This window comes from Ursus maritimus, unplaced genomic scaffold (assembly GCF_017311325.1).
Source record: "Ursus maritimus isolate PB19 unplaced genomic scaffold, ASM1731132v1 scaffold_3, whole genome shotgun sequence".
In the NCBI taxonomy this organism is placed as follows: domain Eukaryota; kingdom Metazoa; phylum Chordata; class Mammalia; order Carnivora; family Ursidae; genus Ursus; species Ursus maritimus.
Genome location: NW_024425563.1, coordinates 14,693,649 through 14,712,418, shown reverse-complemented (window position 1 = coordinate 14,712,418; position 18,770 = coordinate 14,693,649). Strand labels below are relative to the sequence as shown.

At 37.4% G+C, this 18,770-nt stretch overlaps 1 protein-coding gene across 1 annotated transcript in view; it reads left to right on the top strand.

Annotated features, from left to right (window-relative positions):
* Nucleotides 1–16,357, top strand: part of TTC26 (tetratricopeptide repeat domain 26) — a 46,460-nt gene extending 30,103 nt beyond the window's left edge. Inside the window, exons 11-18 of the mRNA XM_008697371.2 lie at nt 416–469; nt 1,401–1,464; nt 2,949–3,037; nt 3,439–3,522; nt 4,818–4,887; nt 5,936–6,042; nt 11,728–11,861; nt 14,053–16,357. Coding sequence (XP_008695593.1) covers nt 416–469; nt 1,401–1,464; nt 2,949–3,037; nt 3,439–3,522; nt 4,818–4,887; nt 5,936–6,042; nt 11,728–11,861; nt 14,053–14,164 — 714 coding nt within the window. The 3' untranslated portion in view covers nt 14,165–16,357. The remainder of the gene's footprint in view (nt 1–415; nt 470–1,400; nt 1,465–2,948; nt 3,038–3,438; nt 3,523–4,817; nt 4,888–5,935; nt 6,043–11,727; nt 11,862–14,052) is intronic.
* The last annotated feature ends 2,413 nt before the right edge of the window (nt 16,358–18,770 follow it).

Below are 18,770 nucleotides of genomic sequence, written 5' to 3'. Positions count from 1 at the left end.
AAGGATTATTAGCAAATAAAAGTTATTATATGATTAGAAAGGGAAAATAATGTATGTGATGTGGTCACAAAGAATGGCAGTGGCTAATAAAGTGATAAAAATTATTACATACATGTTTTATTGTTAATTTGTTCCATTGAGTTGAAATAAAACTTAATTTCTCGAGGTTTCCACTGAGTTTTTCTGCTTAAGATTGTGAATTTACAAATATGGTAAATTCTGTTATATGGACACTTTCCTGAAAAACAAATGAAAGTCTCCTAATTCTTTCATTCAAGCCAGGGATAGAACAGAGAAAAGTGACACTGGGTAACTTTTGATAATATATATAAAGCATTAAGTTGAAATTAATTTGAAAGAGATTTCATAGCTACACATTCTTTGGAAATTAATTAGTGTTATTCCATGTTGCCAGGAGTATATCCTCAAAGGAGTGGTCAGTGCGGCCCTTGGCCAGGAAATGGGTTCGGTGAGTATGAAGTCACTGGTAATCTATAGTTGCGGTTATAGTGTGTGGACGAGATCAAAATGAATGTTAAAGTTCTACCAACAAGTTCACAAATAGGCTCATCTGCAGTTCCTTTCCTTTCTCCATATCCCCCAACCCAGATTCCATTATAAAAAGAATTCGGTTATTTAAAGACCAAAAAAAAGAAAGCTTTAACTCTAAGAGTTGCTGCTTCATCTTTTAACAGCCCAATTTTTAAGCAGCATTTATATCTAATAATAACTGCAAATCATTGCACAGCTTCATTCTTATTCTCAGTGAGTTTGTTTAACCTTGCACACCCCTGAGCTATAATTTTGGCATCTGTAAAATGGGGATAATTGTTTCTTTGGCAAAGACTTTTATAAACACCATAACTGTTTAAAATTAAGTTCTTATTCATCTGAATATGGCACATCAAGTTCTTTTGGGAACAAGCTGGATATAGGAATAAATATTTTTATCTCTAGCTCACTCTACAGTGCCTTAGGCACTGTACTGATAGGCAGTACATGGTTATTGAATAAGTGAATGAGTGTATTGAATTAATACTCCTTGTTATAACCGTGGCTCCTACCACAAGGTCTGAAGTGTGATAAAAGAGCAGTAAGTGTCTGTTGGATGTGTGAATGAATGACTAGATGAATGAGTTCATTTAATGAAGTTACTTTTAGGATAGAGTTTGGGGATTGGATTTTTTTCTTCTTTTTTTATCTGACCCACGGTAGGTTTTAATTTAGTTTCAGGTTATAATTCTCTAGTGCTTATGCTAATAAGAATTAGTTTGTTTGGGAGAGGATGTAAAACAAGGGTGTATGTTAAATCCTGGCACATATTTTAAAACCATAAAGTGTAATACAAATAAAGTATTTTCAGCTTCTATCAACTATCTCAGCTCTGCTTTGTTTTTCAGAGGGACCATATGAAAATTGCCCAGCAGTTCTTCCAGCTGGTGGGAGGGTCAGCGAGTGAGTGTGGTAGGTCTGAAATCAGTCCTCATTCACATGATTCATAATTGAAGTTGGTCATATATTGACTGGTGAAGTTTGAGTCTCTGTCCAGGGTTACATGTGTCAGGCTTGAAAGCAAAGTATCAAAGTATCAAGTAGGAAGTCCTGTGGGAGAGACATAGGAGAGAATATTGGATTAGCTTTTCTCAACATCTCAGATAAAGTGGGATGAGAGATTATATAAATAGAAGAGAATGAATGTAATCTTTAGTTCATGTGAGTTTTTAAAATTTGATTCTGTTTTTTATTTGAAATGTTAACTTCTATTGATTTTTCAAGAGCTCTTTATGTATTCAACTTTCATCATGTCATAGATATTTTTTCTGGTGGGTCATTTGCCTTTTAATTTTGCCTATGATATTTTTTCACGTGTAAAAAATTTAAATCTTATTGAAGTTTTATTTTTGTAATGATATTTTACATGGGTATCTAGCTTAGAAAGTGCTTTCGTACCCCCACAGTTATATAATATTTACTTATTTTCCCACCAGTAGTTTTGTTGCTTCATTTTTATTATTAAAATATTTACTTCATCAGTCAGGATTGAGTGTTAGATTTCAGAAAGGGCTATAAAAAGCACTAATAGTTAGCCGGTATGAACTGATATGGCTATTTGTACCAGTTGTCTAAGGCTAGCTTCTATTCTGATGGACAGTATTTGTGATGAACTAGTTGTTAAATATTTTTATCACCCCTGGATATTCATTTTCTTTCAGATGTTTCACCGAAACCATTTATTGAATAATATTTCTTTTCTTCATTTGATTCATTCATACAACAAAAATTTATTAAAGTGTTGGGGGTATAGTAGTAAACAAAACAAGTTCTCCATCCTTGTAAAGCATACGGTCTAGTGGGACAGACAATAAACACAATAAAGAAAGAGATTATATAGTATATCTGTGATAAGTGCTATGGGGGAAAAATTGAACAGAGCAAGAACGAATAGGAGTGCAAGTGGCAAGGGTGGGGGCTATACTAATTCTCTACTATCTCAAACAGAAATCCGGTAACAGACAGAAGGTTGGTCAGGATCAGGACCAGATGATTCCATGGCAAATTATTTCTCCATTTGAGATTGGAAGTGCTAGATGAGTGTCTTAGATGAGTGATGATGGAGACTAAGCCACGTTAGTTGAATGTGCACGTGTCAGAGTTGATGACAGACTCAAAGCCTGGGAAAAACATCTGAGGAGTACTGTAGCCTGCAGGGTGTGTGTTCATTCTGGAGTCTGTGAGTTAGCCCCAAGAGAGACTATTGGTCACTCTCAAGTACTGTGACCTCCATTATGCTGAGGTTTTGTCCACTGAATAGAAGCTATAATTTCAGAATCTGAAAAGATGTCTTGGAATACATTCCTATCTCTAAATTATAAAGTAACTTAAATTTCAGCTAAAGAGAACTTTCAGTTTCATGAATATACCTGATTTCTTTTCCCATTCCCTTTCAGATACAATACCTGGGAGGCAGTGCATGGCTTCCTGTTTCTTTCTGCTTAAGCAATTTGATGATGTCTTGATTTACCTCAACTCATTTAAGGTCAGTATAGAATTTTCTAGATGAGTTTGTCTACAAAATACTATATATAATGTGTCAGAAGTAAGATACTTCTAGAGGGACACCTGGGTGGCTCAGTTGGTTAAGCGTTTGTCTTATGATCCCAGGGTCCTGGGATCGAGTCTCACATCTGGCTCTCTGTTCAGTGGGGAGTCTGCTTCTCCCTCTGCCTGCCACTCCCCCTGCTTTGTGTGCTCTCTCTCTCTCTGATAAATAAATAAAATCTTTTTAAAAAAGATACTTTTAGAGATGGCCCTTTTACTACAGTGGCATTGATGGTGTCAGCTAATTTCTTAAAATTATTTTTGAGTTTATCTAGTATAACCGATATGTTATATTCGTATGTTATACTCAATGTGACCTATTCTTGGGATATTTTTCAGAGTTACTTCTACAATGATGACATCTTTAACTTTAATTATGCCCAAGCCAAAGCTGCAACAGGCAATACCAGTGAGGGTGAAGAGGTGGGTACATGCTTTTGATGCATTCAAATGATTCTATTTAAAAACATTGTTATCTTTAACTTTTCGATGAACCTCCATACTATTTTCCAGAGTGAAACAAAATAGATGAACATAGGGGAAAGAAAAAAAAGAGTGAGGCAAACTATAAAACAGACTCTTAACTATAAAGAACGAACTGGGGGTTGCTGGAGGGGAGGGATGAGGGATGGGCTAAACGGGTGATGGGGATTATGGAATGCACTTGGGCTGGGCATTGGGTGTTGTATGTTAACTGTTGAATCACTAAATTCTACATCTGAAAGTAATATTACACTATATGTTAGCTAACTGGAATTTAAATAAAAATTTGAAAAGGCATAATAAAAATAAAAACATTGTTATCTTTTTCTCACTGAAATAAAATGTTCAGGGACAAAGGATTATGAAAGGTTCCTTTGTTCTTAGGTTACATTAAAAACTACAATGTAAATAGACATATAGATTTTATAACCATATTATTGTTTTCCTTTTTATGCTATACTTTATAAAAGCATAACATATGTCGAGAAAAATATCCAAATCAAAGTATATAGCTTGATGAATTTTTAAAGTGAACGTAGCCAAATAATCAGTACTCAGATCATGAAACAGTATTACCTTAACCCCATAAAAACCCCCTCATCTCCTTATTTGAGTTCGTCCCTTTCTCCCAAGGCTAACCACTATTTTTTACTTCAACCTTCATAGACTGATTTGCCTGAATCATTCAAAGCAATTCAGTTGAATTATTCAATTCAATTTTGTTATTATTTACCAAATTGTTCCACTTGTTTTAATTCAAATTCTAATTATTTTCTGCCTTCCGTTATGTCTTCTTTGTGAGTTATTTTAAAATGTGTGTCATAATTTTCAAATATGTGTATTCTTTCCCAAGCTATTTCCTTTTGATTTCTAACTTAATCATATTGTGGTCATCCAGTGTGCTCTGTATTACACCAGTCCTTCAAAATTTGTTGAGACTTACTTTACTGTCCAGTAACATGGTCATGTGTCCTTGAACAAAATAGGTGTTATGTGGTTGTAATTATTCTGTTCAAATCTTCTATATCCTTACCAAATTTCTTCAGTCAGCTTGTGATATCAATAACTGAGAGAAGTGTGTCAACATCACCATAGTTTTGTCCTTTCCTTAGCACCCTGTAGAGAATTTGACCGTCTGTAAGGCTACACTAAGTATTAATCTAAGGCAAGCCGATATGGTATTTTTACCACAAAAATAGCTTTGTGTTTATTCCTTTTCTTTCCTCTTCTTGCAGGTTTTCCTTTTAATCCAAAGTGAGAAGATGAAAAATGATTACATTTACCTCAGTTGGTTAGCTCGGTGCTGTGAGTTTTCTTTTAAATGTTACAGAGGAATCCTCTTTTTCTTCTCTGTTGCATAATCTTCTGGATGGAAATTACAGTGAACATTTCTAATTATGTTTCATAGAATGAGTAAACACTGAAATTAAGCATCATTAATGCTACTGAGTGTAAGGGTGGTCCTGAACATGTATTACATATGTTTACCTTGTGATTAGTTCCACCATACAATGTTGACCTAGCATGAACAGTCCTGAAAGATGCCAAGTTTTTCCATCAGCCCTGTTAAAGTTTCCAGAATCTCAGTTTACAGGGTTCTTTGTTAAATGATATTATTATGCTAATTTTACCTTTTCATTATGATGCAGGCCTGAAAAGTAATAAAATGTCAAAAGCATAAGATTTTTTTTTTTTTAAAGATTTTATTTATTTATTTGATAGAGATAGAGACAGCCAGCGAGAGAGGGAACACAAGCAGGGGGAGTGGGAGAGGAAGAAGCAGGCTCATAGTGGAGGAGCCTGATGTGGGGCTCGATCCCGTAACGCTGGGATCACGCCCTGAGCCGAAGGCAGACACTTAACCACTGTGCCACCCAGGCGCCCCGCATAAGATTTTTTAATATTATATAGCCTATAACCTCTGTCTGTCTGTCTCTCCCCCTTCATTATCTTTTCTTGCTCCTTTTTTTCCACCTGGATTTAAAATGTTCACAGAGTTCTTAAAGTCATGGGAAAATTTCAGCAATCAGATGTTCTAAAGTGAGGCTGAAACTATATAAATAGGATTGAATGAATGATACATGACTTTTAAGCAGATGAGCAAAGTGGGAACTACTGGAAATGAACCCAATCTAAAAAGATATAATTATGTGACTTCTAACTTAAGTATTTTACATATGGTATAGTTCTGATGGAGAACCAGCTTAATGTTAACATTGCAAACTTTCTGCATAAGAGCTGTTTACCATTTCTTTGTCTGTTTGGAACATAGAACCAAATCCAAAGAATAGCAAGATGCAGAATTGTATTTCCTATATATTTAAGAGGCAAAAAGCTTTGCTTCTTTTTGTAGATATCATGAACAAGAAACCAAGACTAGCCTGGGAACTTTATCTCAAGATGGAAACCTCTGGCGAGTCCTTTAGCCTCTTACAGCTCATTGCTAATGACTGCTACAAGGTGAGTCTGAGTGAGATCTAAAGGGAAAACTGAAGATCAGTTTCATGTACTACACTGATTAATTTTTAGGGAGAGGTGTCCTAGAGATTAAATGGCCGTTGGTAAGAGGATTCACATAGAACTATCAGAAATGTCATCCCTGGGGCTCCTGGCTGGCTCAGTTGGAAGAGCATGGGACTCTTGATCTCAGGGTTGTGAGTTCAGGCCCCATGTTGGGCTCCCTGCTGGGTGTGGCACCTACTTAAATAAATAAATAAATAAATAAATAAATAAATAAATAAATAAATAAAATCTTTAAAAAAAGAAAAAGAAATGTCATCCTTTTCATGAACAAACTGAACTCAGAGATAAAACAGCATTTCAGGGTTTTATATGTATATCAAGTATGTATGCATATAAATGAAATATGAAACAATGTATATGAAACAATGATTTAGAGAGATTGTTTTAGATTTCTAAAGCTTGTGTGCGAGTCTTTAGATACCATCCAAGTAGAGATACTCATCTGGTAGTTGGAAACTTGGTTCTGAAGAAAGATGTCATCTGACATCATAGATTGGAGAAATCATCGCCATTTCAATAGTAATTAAAGCCCTAGAAAACAAGATTACCCAGGTAAGGAAGGAAAGTGAGAAGAGTAGAGAGTTGCAAACCAAACCTTGGGGAATACTTAGGTGCAAATTGTAGACAGGAGAGACAAAGGAACCAGAAAAAGAGAATAAAAAACCAATCAGATTTACTAAAGGATTGGCTCTCTATGTGTGTATGCGGGAGCAGGTGCGTGCGTGTGTGTGTGTGTATGGAGTTGGAAAGGCAGAGAGAAGGAGGGAGGACTTTTCGGCCCTATCCTATAGATTAAAAGGTTTTTTTTACAAATTAGCCTCAAATTCTGGAAATTCCTTTTTTTGGAATATTTCTTCCTGCCCAAAAGACAAACAAATGTTAGGTAAAGAGAATCTAGTGTTAAATTAATTAATAATAGCTCATTTCAAAGTGAATCATTACTAAAATAAAGTGAATCACCATCAATGGAAAAGGTTTTAAAACATAGGAAGCTTAAAAATGTTTAACATGACTTAGTAGATGGCAGTGACATTAAGTGAGTTAGTGAAGGCAGAGGGAAAGAAAACATTCGGAGAGGAATTTAGTTCAGTTGTAAATGTATTAAATCTGAAGTGTGTTTGGGGCTCCAGGTAGAGATATTACATGTAGGAAATTATCAGGGCAAGCCTGGAGCTCAGTTGTTCATGTGAGAGGTCAGGATTAGAAATGTAGTTTTAGAAGTTAACACAGGGGCACCTGGATTGCTCAGTCAGTTAAGCATCCAACTCTTGATTTCCGCTCAGGTCATGATCCTGGGGTTGTGGGATTGGCCCTGTGTGCTGGGCATGGAGATAGCTTAGGATTCTCTCTCTTCTCTCCTCCCTCTCTCTCTGCCCCTCCCCCCACCCATGTGCATGCTCTCTCTCTCTCTCTCTCTAAAAAAAAAAAGAGAGCGAGAGAAAGTTAACAGTAGTTAATGGTGGTGGTGGTAGTGGTAGTAATAGTAGTAGTAGTAGTAGTAGCAGCAGCAGCAGAGTATGGGAGAGAATGAGGTTAACCAGTGAATGAGATGAGGAACCACGTGGACACCAGTGTTTAAGGAATAGAAATAGAAGAATCAGTGAAAGAGACAAAGGATGAAGATGGACATAAGGAAAGAAAAGAACCGGGAGTGGGGAAAAGGTGCTTTTTATGCCTGTTTTTCTTGTTCGTATTTATCAAAAGCCAAGGGAGGAGAATGTCAAATCTGCAACCTGATGGAACTGTATGAGACGTGAGAAAACAATAGTGGGTAGAGAAGAGAATGAGATTAGAAAGCAGACTCAGTGAGTGTAGACCACAGTAGGTAGGTAGGTAGGTAGGTAGGTAGGTAGATAGATAGATAGATAGATAAAAAAATAAAGCTAAGGATAACGGGGGAAATGTGTTGCCAACTTAAAAGGAAAAACAGGGTTAGGGATTTGGGGTGGGGGAGTATTTTTGCAGGTGGAGGGAGAGGTTTTTCTTTCAGAGTAGGGAGTAAGAGTATATCCTTAGGCAGAGGAGCTGTTGAACAAAGAAATTAAAGATTCAAGAGAGTAGGAACATTTTTGACAGACGAAGACCCTAAAAGAGATGAGAGGAAGATGGGGTAAAGATCAAAGGAAGATATCGACCTTGAAAAACAGTTTAGCATAAGCTATTGTTTCAGTGGTCCCATGACCACCCACTAGTTTGGTGAGTCACTGGAAGGGTTCACATGACTCAAAGTTACACTCATGGCTAAGACTTATTACAATATAGAAAAAGCAGGAAAAAGATATGTATTCAAGACTGGAGAGGTCAAGCCCAGACTTTTTTGCCCTTCCGCTGTGCTAATTGCACAATCACGTCTTTCTCCAGCCGCAAACTACAGAGACATGTGCGAGATATCCAGGAAAAACAAAAAAAGCAAATAGGAAAAAAATGGCAGAATTAAGTCCTAACATAGCAATAATTGCATTAAATGTAAATGGTCTAAATATACCAATTAAAAGACAGACATTGACAGAGTGAATAAGAAATCATAACCCAACTATGTGCTTTTTACGAGAAACTCATTTCAAAGTTGAAATGTAAAAGGTTGTAAGGTTGAAAGTAAAAGGATGAAAAAAACACATACTGTGAAATAGGCAGGTTCTTTAACAAACAGACATACCTTATCATATGATCCAGCAACCACCCTCCTGGGCATTTATCCCAGAGAAATGAAACCTGTGTCCACACAAATACATATTCCCAATGTCAACAGCAGCTTTATTTGTAAGAGCCAAAAACTGGAAATAATCCAAGTGTCCTTCAGTAGTGAATGGTTAAACAAACTGGTTTGGCATGGACTACTACTCATTAATAAACAGGAATGGCAATGACAAGCCTGACTCCATTTCTTGATGTTTGATAGCTGACAGCTTTTAAGCCTCACCCTTCCCTCTTCCCCTTGTGCCCCATATGTGGACAAAATGATAAGAAATGCTAGGTAGTCCCTTCTCTGACACCATTAGGTAATTTAAATGACACAAGCCCCTGCTCCTGCTCCGGAACCTCATCCCAGCCCCACCACCAACCACAATAAAAACCCAGCCAGTCTCCTTGCCTTGCTGTCTCAGGCCATTTTGAACCTGCTTGAGAGGCCTGCCCTACTTCCCCCACAGACCTCAATTATGTAAGTAAGAAATCTTTCCATGCTCTCTTGATGTGTGTGTGGCATCATCACTCGACATCCAAACCAAACTTTGGGTGGAGGTCCCTCCTGCTTTCTGAGAGTTATATAATAGGAGCAAACTATTGGTATACACAATAACTCAGAGTTTTAAATATTTTTTAAGACTTTATTTACTTGTCAGAGAGAGAGAAAGCGCACAAGCAGGGGGAGCAGCAGGCAGAGGAAGAAGCTCCCCCCTGAGCAAGGAGCCAAATGCAGGACTTGATCCTAGGACCCTGGGATCATGACCTAAACTGAAAGCAGACGCTTAACCTACTGAACCACCCAGACATCCCATAACTCAGATTGTTTTTTAATTGAAGTGTAGTTACACACAATATCACGTTAGTTTCAGGTGTACAACATAGTGTTTCGACAACTCTGTGTGTTATGCTGTGCTCACGGGTGTAGCTACCATCTGTAACCATATGCTATTATAAACCATTGACTCTATTTCCTATGCTGTGCCAAAATAACTTGGATTAACAAGGAATAACAAGGACATTATGCTGAGTGAAAAAAGCTAATCTCAAAGGGTCCTGTACTGCTTGATTTCACATATATATATATATATGTATATATATATATATATATATGTATATATATATATATATACACACACACATATACATATATATACACACACACATATACATATATATATACACACATATGTATATATACATATATATACACACATATGTATATATACATATATATATACACACATATGTATATATACATATATATATACATACATATACGACATTTGTGAAATGACAAAATTGTAGAGATGTAGAACAAATTGGTGATTACCGAGGTTTAGGGCTGGTGAGCAGGGAGGGGAGCGCACATGACTATAAACAGGTGGCACAGCCTTGCGGTGATGGAATAGTTCTGTATCTTGATAGTATCTTGCTAGTGAGTCTACACATTTGATAAAATGACAGAACTATTCGCACGCATTGTAGCAATATCAACTTCCTGGTTTCAATACCGTGATATTGTACTATGGTAAGCTGTAACTGGGGAATTGGGTGAAAGGTACATGGGACCTCTTTGTACTATCTTCATGACTTCCTGTAAATCTAGAATTATTTCAAAATAAAATGTTCTAAAAAATGAACCAATTAGAGTTACATCCAGCAATATAGATGCATCTTAACATATGTAAGACACAAAAGAATATTTATGGTATTCATATAAAGTTTTGAGAGGCAGAATTTAATTATATTGTCTAAAGGTATATACATAGGAAATAAAACTGTAAAAAAAAAAAAAAAAGCCAAAGACTTTGGACAAAAACTGATGACCATAAAAGTTGGAATAGTAGTTGCTTCTGGAGGGAAGGAGAAGGTTGTGGTCTGGAAGGGACACAGAGAGAGTTTCTGTTTTGCTGTCAATGTCTTGTTTCTTGACCTGGGTGGTGATTACACTTGCGTTCATGTTATAGGCATTAAACTGTACATTTGTGTTTCATGTACCATTCACATTGTTATTTCACCAAAAGTAATTTGAATAGAACATAGGAAGAGGGATTAACTTTGAAAAGGAGTTAAAACACTTCTTCTTGTGAAATGGGCAGAAATGAGGGAAGGATGAATGAAAGTACAAATATAATTTGAATTGAAGGGAGGAAAGTTGTGTTTTCCCTGAAAGATAGAAAAACGCTAAGAATGCAATAGAAATCTTAAGGAAACTGGCAAAGGTTTAGAAGAACAGTTCACAGGAATGGAGAGGTAACTAAACCACCCTGAATAAGGGGGATTGCCCAGCAATTTGAAGCCTTCAGCAAAATGGCAACACTACATTTATAATGGCCAATCAAGAAAACTCATCTAAGCAGAATTTAATGGTATTAGGCGTGCTCTATTAGGCCAAGGAAATGTGTAGTATATTTGGGAAAGAGGTCTGTCAAAATGAATTAAACGTTTAGAAGATTTGGTGTTTAGAGTAGTAGTATCCATCTAGGCATTTTGAGAATTCAGGAACGAGGTCAGAGAAAGTAGTGTTCTCTTGGGTTGAACATGATCAAATAAGCATAAAATGAATGATAGTCATCTACAGAATGTATCGAGGAAACCTGAAAGATACCCTGCTCAAATCACAATCATCAGTTTATCATCAAGATTACACTATAATTAGAAGAAAGGGTAAATGTGTTGATCACAGCATAACTTGACTATATGTAGAAAAAAAATGTTATGTTGTTGAAAACTGAATGAACGTAAGTTGATATAAATTAAACCATGTTCTCAAATTGTGATTTTCCTTTTTGTTTTAATGAAAAATTGCTAACTGAAAATGGTATCACTAACCTTACACTTTTTTATACAGTTCTGTTTCATGTTATCTTTACATTTAGTTTCATTCTGTGTAATCTTTTGAGTACAAGTATTATCACAATATTTTCTTTTAATCAGATGGGCCAGTTCTACTATTCAGCCAAAGCTTTTGATGTCTTAGAGCGGCTGGATCCCAACCCTGAATACTGGGAAGGCAAGAGGGGTGCCTGTGTGGGCATTTTCCAGATGATCTTAGCTGGAAGAGAACCCAAGTAAGTAATCAGACAAGGGACACTACCTCTATTCTTTTGCTGGTTTGTGAGGGAAAAGAATTGTTTTCTTGGATGCTATCTACTGAAAACCCAAAATTACAATGATGGATAGAAGATTAAGATGTTTCATATTTCTGTCTGACCTTTTTCCTCCAGAAATTTTTTATGTTGTAAAATCGGGTCATTCTAAATCATGTGTGCTAGGGACACTGAGCATACTATAGCTTTCAAATGTAAGAGCAAGATCTATATTTGGCTCTAAATGAATAGTCATTTTCATAAACGAAGTCTTTTTCAATCTCTTCTACTCTTTCCTTTGCCTGTTGGCTTTTTCATGTCTTTTAGTTTAGGCTTCAGAGAATTAGGAATGGGGTGGGTATGGTTGATAATTCTTTTTTTTTTCTTTTGCCTTCCCATTTTCCAGGAAATACCTAGACAGTAGATTACATAAAATTAAATAGCATACAGCTCCACTTGTAACAAAAATAAAAATATTTAAAACTAAATTTGGTTTTCTAAAAATAACTTTGTGGAATGTATTTGTTACTGGTAAATGAACAGGAGATGTGATTATTTTTTATAAGTAAATCTATCAAAAATTACTTCCTGCCTTGTATTTACTTCCAATCCTAAATACAAGGTTAAAGAATTTGATTAGGTGAAAGAAGATGCTTGAGGGAAAAAAAACATAGAAAATACAAATGAACTCTTAGGGAAGAGGATCAATAGGCAGTCACCTATACATTTGATAAGGCAATAGGGAAGTTTTAGTATGCATTACTTAAAACATGAGTTTCAATTTTAATTAAATTTAAATTACTTAAAACATAAATATTGGTTGGGGGGGCCTCCTGGATGGCTCAGTCAGTTAAGCATCTGATTCTTTTTTTTTTTTAGTAATTTTTTATTTATTTGAGAGACAGAGAGTGAGCCAGCTAGAGAGAGAGTACAAGCTGGGGAAGGGGCATAGGGAGAGAGAAAAGCAGACTCCCCACTGAGCAGGGAGCCCCATGCTGGCTTGATCCCAGGACCCTGGGATCATGACCTGAGCCAAAGACAGATGCTTAACTGACTGAGCCACCCAGGAGCCCCAAGCATCCGATTCTTAACCTCAGCTCAGGTGTTGATCTCAGGGTCATGAGTTTAAGCCCCACACTGGGCACTACACTGGGCATGGAGCCTACTTAAACAAACAAAAACCCCTAAATACTAGGTATTTGCCAAATCTTGGCCCTGAACTTTCCTGTCTTCCATGCGTATTAATATATTAATTTTCTTGAAGAAATCATCCATTCCTCTGGCTCTGTAAAATTTTACAAATATGGCAGTGACACCCAGTTTATGGTGATTACCAAACAAAGGAGCATTCGGACTCAGAGAAGCAACTTGTTAGTACGAAGCTAGAATTTGAACCCAACTCTTTGAACCCAGCTCCTTGATGTACCCTCTTTCTACACAGTCATACGGAATAGACATAGAAATAGCAATACTTATGTCATATTAGGACAGAAAAATTAATAGCATGTATATAGATAGTATAAGTAAATAAAACTTGGGTTAGTGAGAAGGATTTCATAGAATTTCCTTTTTATGGAATATTACTCAGCCATCAGAAAGGATGAATACTTACTATTTACATTGATGTGGATGGAACTGGAGGGTATTATGCTGAGCGAAATAAGTCAATCCGAGAAAGACAATTATCATATGGGTTCACTCATATGTGGAATATAAGAAGCCGCGCAGAGGATCATAGGGGAAGGGAGGGAAAACTGAATGGGAAGTCAACAGAGAGGGACAAAAACCATGAGAGACTCTTAACTTTAGGAAACAAACTGAGGGTTGCTGGAGGGGAGGTGGGTGGGGGGATGGGGTAATTGGGTGATGGGCACATGATGTGATGAACACTGGGTGTTATACGCAACTGATGAATCACTGAACACTGCATCTGAAACTAATGATATACTATATGTTGACTAGTTGAGTTTAAATAAAAAAAAGAACTTCCATTTTACTATGCCACCGTAAAAATAGAAGGCTTGGAAGTTCATAACTTTGTGAATACACAGTGACCTAGTCTATTACTGAAGATGTCCTACTGGAAGTATGTGAAGAACAAGTACGAGTTTATTTTACCTGTTAATATACATGCTGTATTGAAACACTTTGTCCTTTCCAATCTTTTCCTCAGAGAGACACTTCGAGAAGTGCTCCATTTACTGAGAAGCACAGGTAACACCCAAGTGGAGTACATCATCCGGATCATGAAGAAATGGGCCAAAGAAAACAGAGTGCCTGTCTAAAACAGCTCCAGAGCCCTAGGGAACCAGTCACCACTTTGATGTGAAATTGGAAATCATTTTCCTCAAGATCAATGTAAGATGCAGGGTTCTGTTCTTTGCCATTTCCTTCCTTGCCCTTTGAGCCTCAAGATCAGTGACTGACTTGCTTAGAACTAGCCTCCTGGCTGAACTAAGTGCCATAGTCCGTGCTGTGGCCCCTGTATGATCCGACTAGCAATAAGACTTTGGACTTGTTGGTGCCTTTCTTCCAAAAATACTCAGAGAACTCTTACGTAATTTACTGACTTTAAGGAGAATGGCATAATTTTTTTAAATATTGGCATCCCATGGCATTTTCCCCTCGCTGCAATAACAAATGCCTTTAATGCTCAAGAGTCACCCTCATTCTGTCGTCTTCATCTTAGCCAACTGTACATTATCCCATTTTACTGGGGAATTCCATAAAGAATTTTGTAACGCATTTCTGAATTTCAGGAGAGCAGAGGTTATAAATAGTGATATGATTCTAAGAGTGGCAGTAAGATCCTTTATCAAACTCATTCATGGATAATGGACTTTGAGGATTACTCTTGCAGTCATTCTGCTGATAAATAACATATTACAGTGAAGTAACAGGAGTATTAGAGTTTTTTAAAAGGTGAGTACTGTGAAAAAAATCTGTGTGGTATATTTAAAAGTATTCAAGAAATAGTATACAAATTGCATTAGTCACTTCTCTGTTCTATTTTAGGGAACAAAACAGATTAGGGATTTTTTTTTCATATATCATGCTGAATAAACATCAATTTTGAAAGTAGGGCTACAGAGATTATATATATGCAGTGTGGCTATTTATTAATATAATGATAATAAAGCATGAACTGTGCAGAGCCCTTTAAGGAACCTCCTAATGGCTGGACTCTGTCCTAAGTCATATTCCAGCCCCATGTTTCTGAGCTCTTGCAACATAAACCTATTATACAACTGAGCAGTTTTAGACTCACAACTGATTTTTTAGAAAATAGACATACATGGTTTTCTGTACCAGATTACCTTTGTTTCCACACCCTGTATTTTGTTCCTATGAGTTTAAGGTCCCCAGCGTTACAGGTATACAAAGTGTAGAGCCATCCCTATCTGGCATGAGAACCGAAAAAAAGTCCTAATTCCTTGAAGCATTATAGACAGCTTAGAGAACTCACGGAAGCACTGGCTCAGTTGTCCAGTATGCCCCCCGCATGTGCTGTGGCCGCGGAAGCCGGACAGAACGGAGCCGGGAGCATGGCAGGGGAGTAGCTAAGGAGAGGAGATCAGTGACTGCAGGTAGCCTTTGCCTTCTGGACAGTTGCAAGGGGTTCTTTCAGTTCCTTTTATCTTAGACCCAGATCTAATCAGTTCAGAGCACAAGTCAAAACAAACTGGCCTGAATAACTGAATTTTAGAAAAACAAATTTGTATCATTTTTTCAAACGCCAAAGCTTCTATTTTTCATTAACGTTGTTCCTCCGTTTTCAGTAGTTGGTTCTTACCATCTAAGGTACTCGGTGGATCAGAGCTGGGCAGAACCTGCTCTAATTTTAGAATTATCTTGTGATTCCTATTACGCTCACTTAAAATATTAGGAAACATAGTAGTGGAAAAAGACGGAACACCACAGTGGCTTTTGGCAATGAAATTTGTCTTCCAGTTGATTGCTATTATTTTCAAATTTCTTCTACTTGATAAGCTTTTCCATTGATGGTGATTTACTTTTAAATGAGGTTTTGTTGAATTAACAGTCTAGCGTCTCCCTGCCATTTTCCTGTCTTTGGGGAAAAGCAGATACTCCAAACATAGCAATTCCTGGAATTTTAAACTAATTTTTAAAGAGTTTTTAATCTATAGAAGTGAGTCAAAAAAGCGTAGGGACTAGTTGAAGAGGGATACCATCCAGTTCTGTTAGTAAGGATAGCTACTTGTGAACTGTGTTGGCGGGGTCCCAATCGACAATCTTGGGCATGGCAGTTTTTCTTACATGTGATGATACAGGAGAGAAGAGGGTGCAGGCTGAGGAATGTAGTGTCATATGTACAGTTCAGAACATCCATGTACTATTTATAGTTGATAGCAAAGATTACTTGCAAATGGAAAAAATTTATAATTATTTTTCTACTTCAAAGGAATTATTATATTGTACTGTGATATACTCAAATTAAAGTTTATTATTTGGTCTTACTATGTATCCTGTTGAGCGTGGTGAATGCCGGTCCTGGGTATGTCATGTGCCTTCTCCCCTTTCTTGACCCCAGAGTGGAGGGGAAAAAATAAAGTTTGGGGCTCCATAGGTACTCTTTATGAAAGAGGAAAGTAGATATTTTTTATAGAAGCCTTGTCCCCTAAGGCTGTGGTTCCTCCGTGGTCATATTACGTTTGGCTCTTTGCTGAGTCATAGCTCATTTCACAAGTGTTATAGCCAGTGCATAGTACGATACCTCGCACAAGAAAGCTCACTGATACTTGTTCACTGAATAATTAAGCATTTCGTAGCTGGTAGAGCAAGGGACTTGTGAGACCTGACCTCATATAATTCTGATTCCCATCTAATTATTGTTTTATTGTGTGCCAAGCATATCCTAGGAGCTAGGGGTGCAAAGATAGATAATGCTAGTCCTGACCCTTAAGGAACTCAGTCCCACCGGAGTATATACAACTTAACATGATAGTGTATGATTGTAGATGGCAGTAGGAACAAAGTGTTGAGAGAAAATAAGGCAATGGGTTGGGGCACCTGGGTGGGGCAGTCAGTTAAGAGTCCAACTCTTGATTTCCGCTCAGTTCGTGATCTTGGGGTGGTGGGATCGAGCCCCACATCTGGCTCCGCAGTCAGTGCGGAGTCTGTCCCTCTCCCTCTGCTGTTCATGCTCGCTTTCGCCCTCTAAAGTAAATAAATTAAATCTAAGATTTAAGGCAATGGGAATGTTTGTGCCCCTTGTAAATCGACACCTCCTGCCTCACTGGGGAGCAGCCATCAGAATGGATCCTGAAACCCTGCAACTAGCAGGATGCCCCGGCTTCCAGCATGTGTGCAGCGTGTGTGACGTGCATCCAGGCACGTGGAAGCCAAGGACTGCTTCCCTCCGTTAAGGCTCGGTACACTTGGATCTTGGAAAGCAAGTGGGCATTACCAGATGACACTAGTTATATCCACTTTCTAATGGCAAAAATGAATTAGTGATTTACTACTTCCTCTATTTGGGATTCTCTGAATCTGATTTAGATAAATGGTCATCTCTGCTTCTTCATCCTATAAAATACTTCTGAGGTTTATAGGTATTTGATGATAATGTTCAAACAGTATCCTGCCTGTTTAGAGATGACTGTCAGAGAAGCAGCCCTGGAGACCGGATGATGTGCCCATACCCCGAACTCCGGACTGCAGGGCTAAGCGAGGAACCTAAGACAGCACACATTCACCAGATGAATACAACCAGCCGATGCGTGTGTATTGATGTGCAGTATACGGTCTAATTTATACTTTGTGTCGCATCAAAACCCTTCCTTCTTAAAATCTAGATGCCATATACAACGAGGGAGGGACCACCTTGGTGGCTGGGGCAAAAGGGAGGAAAGAAGCAGATGCAGCAGGTCCCCCACTCAGGCTGCCCCCCTCAGGCGACACACTTTACAGACCATGTATGGAGTGAGAACACTGCTAGGTGAACCTAAACTGTGCCTAAACTGTGGATACATCTTATCTAATTTTATTCATCATAGTTTTTGTATATCCATTTAGATATCCATGTATTTATTTGGTCAGTTATTTACATCCCACTGTGTTCCAGAAAAGATTTGAGATAAATTACCAAAATACATGTTACAAAATATAAATAGAAGGCATTTAAGGGTGAAAGAAGCCAAGAGTAAAGTTCATACACAAAAGTACATACCAGAATTACTAAAGATGGGCCAGAAGTTAATCTTTAGGCTTCTTACCAACTAAAGCAAAGGGCAAAATATAACCAGATAAAAAATTCACAGTCTACCTATGTGAATGAACTCCCTCATGGGAAGAAAAAATTGGATTTTCAGTGATCTCTGATTGTTTATGGGATTCTAATTAGGTTCTCTGCACTACAACTGAGACATAACTACATGCTTCACAAAAATTTCAAGGGAGTCTTATTGCTTCCCTAAACATGTACAGGTCATTCCTACTATGTACAATTAAATAATTACACTTGCCCTTCTATTTTTAATTTCCTCTAGAAACATAATTACACTCTCCTTTGCCAGTTTTTTGACCAAGGAGTAGTTACTAATGTGGTGGAGCTGAGACATATTATTCAAGTGTTTAAAATTATAAGTGGGGCTGCCTGGCTGGCTCAGTTGGTAGAGCAGGCAACTCTTGATCTCAGGGTCGTGAGTTCAAGCCCCACGTTGGGTGTGGAACCTACTCAAAATTTAAAAAAAAAGAAAAGAAATTACAAGTGTATGTTGGGATGAAAATGTGGGTACTGTAAAAGCAGTGAAACGAAGGGATAGTGTAGTTGATGCATTTACTGAGGAGATTCAATAAGAAATTTAGGGAAATTTGTTTTCTCTCTTGTCATGGAAGTAGCTACATAATATTCTCAATTTTGCCTCTTGG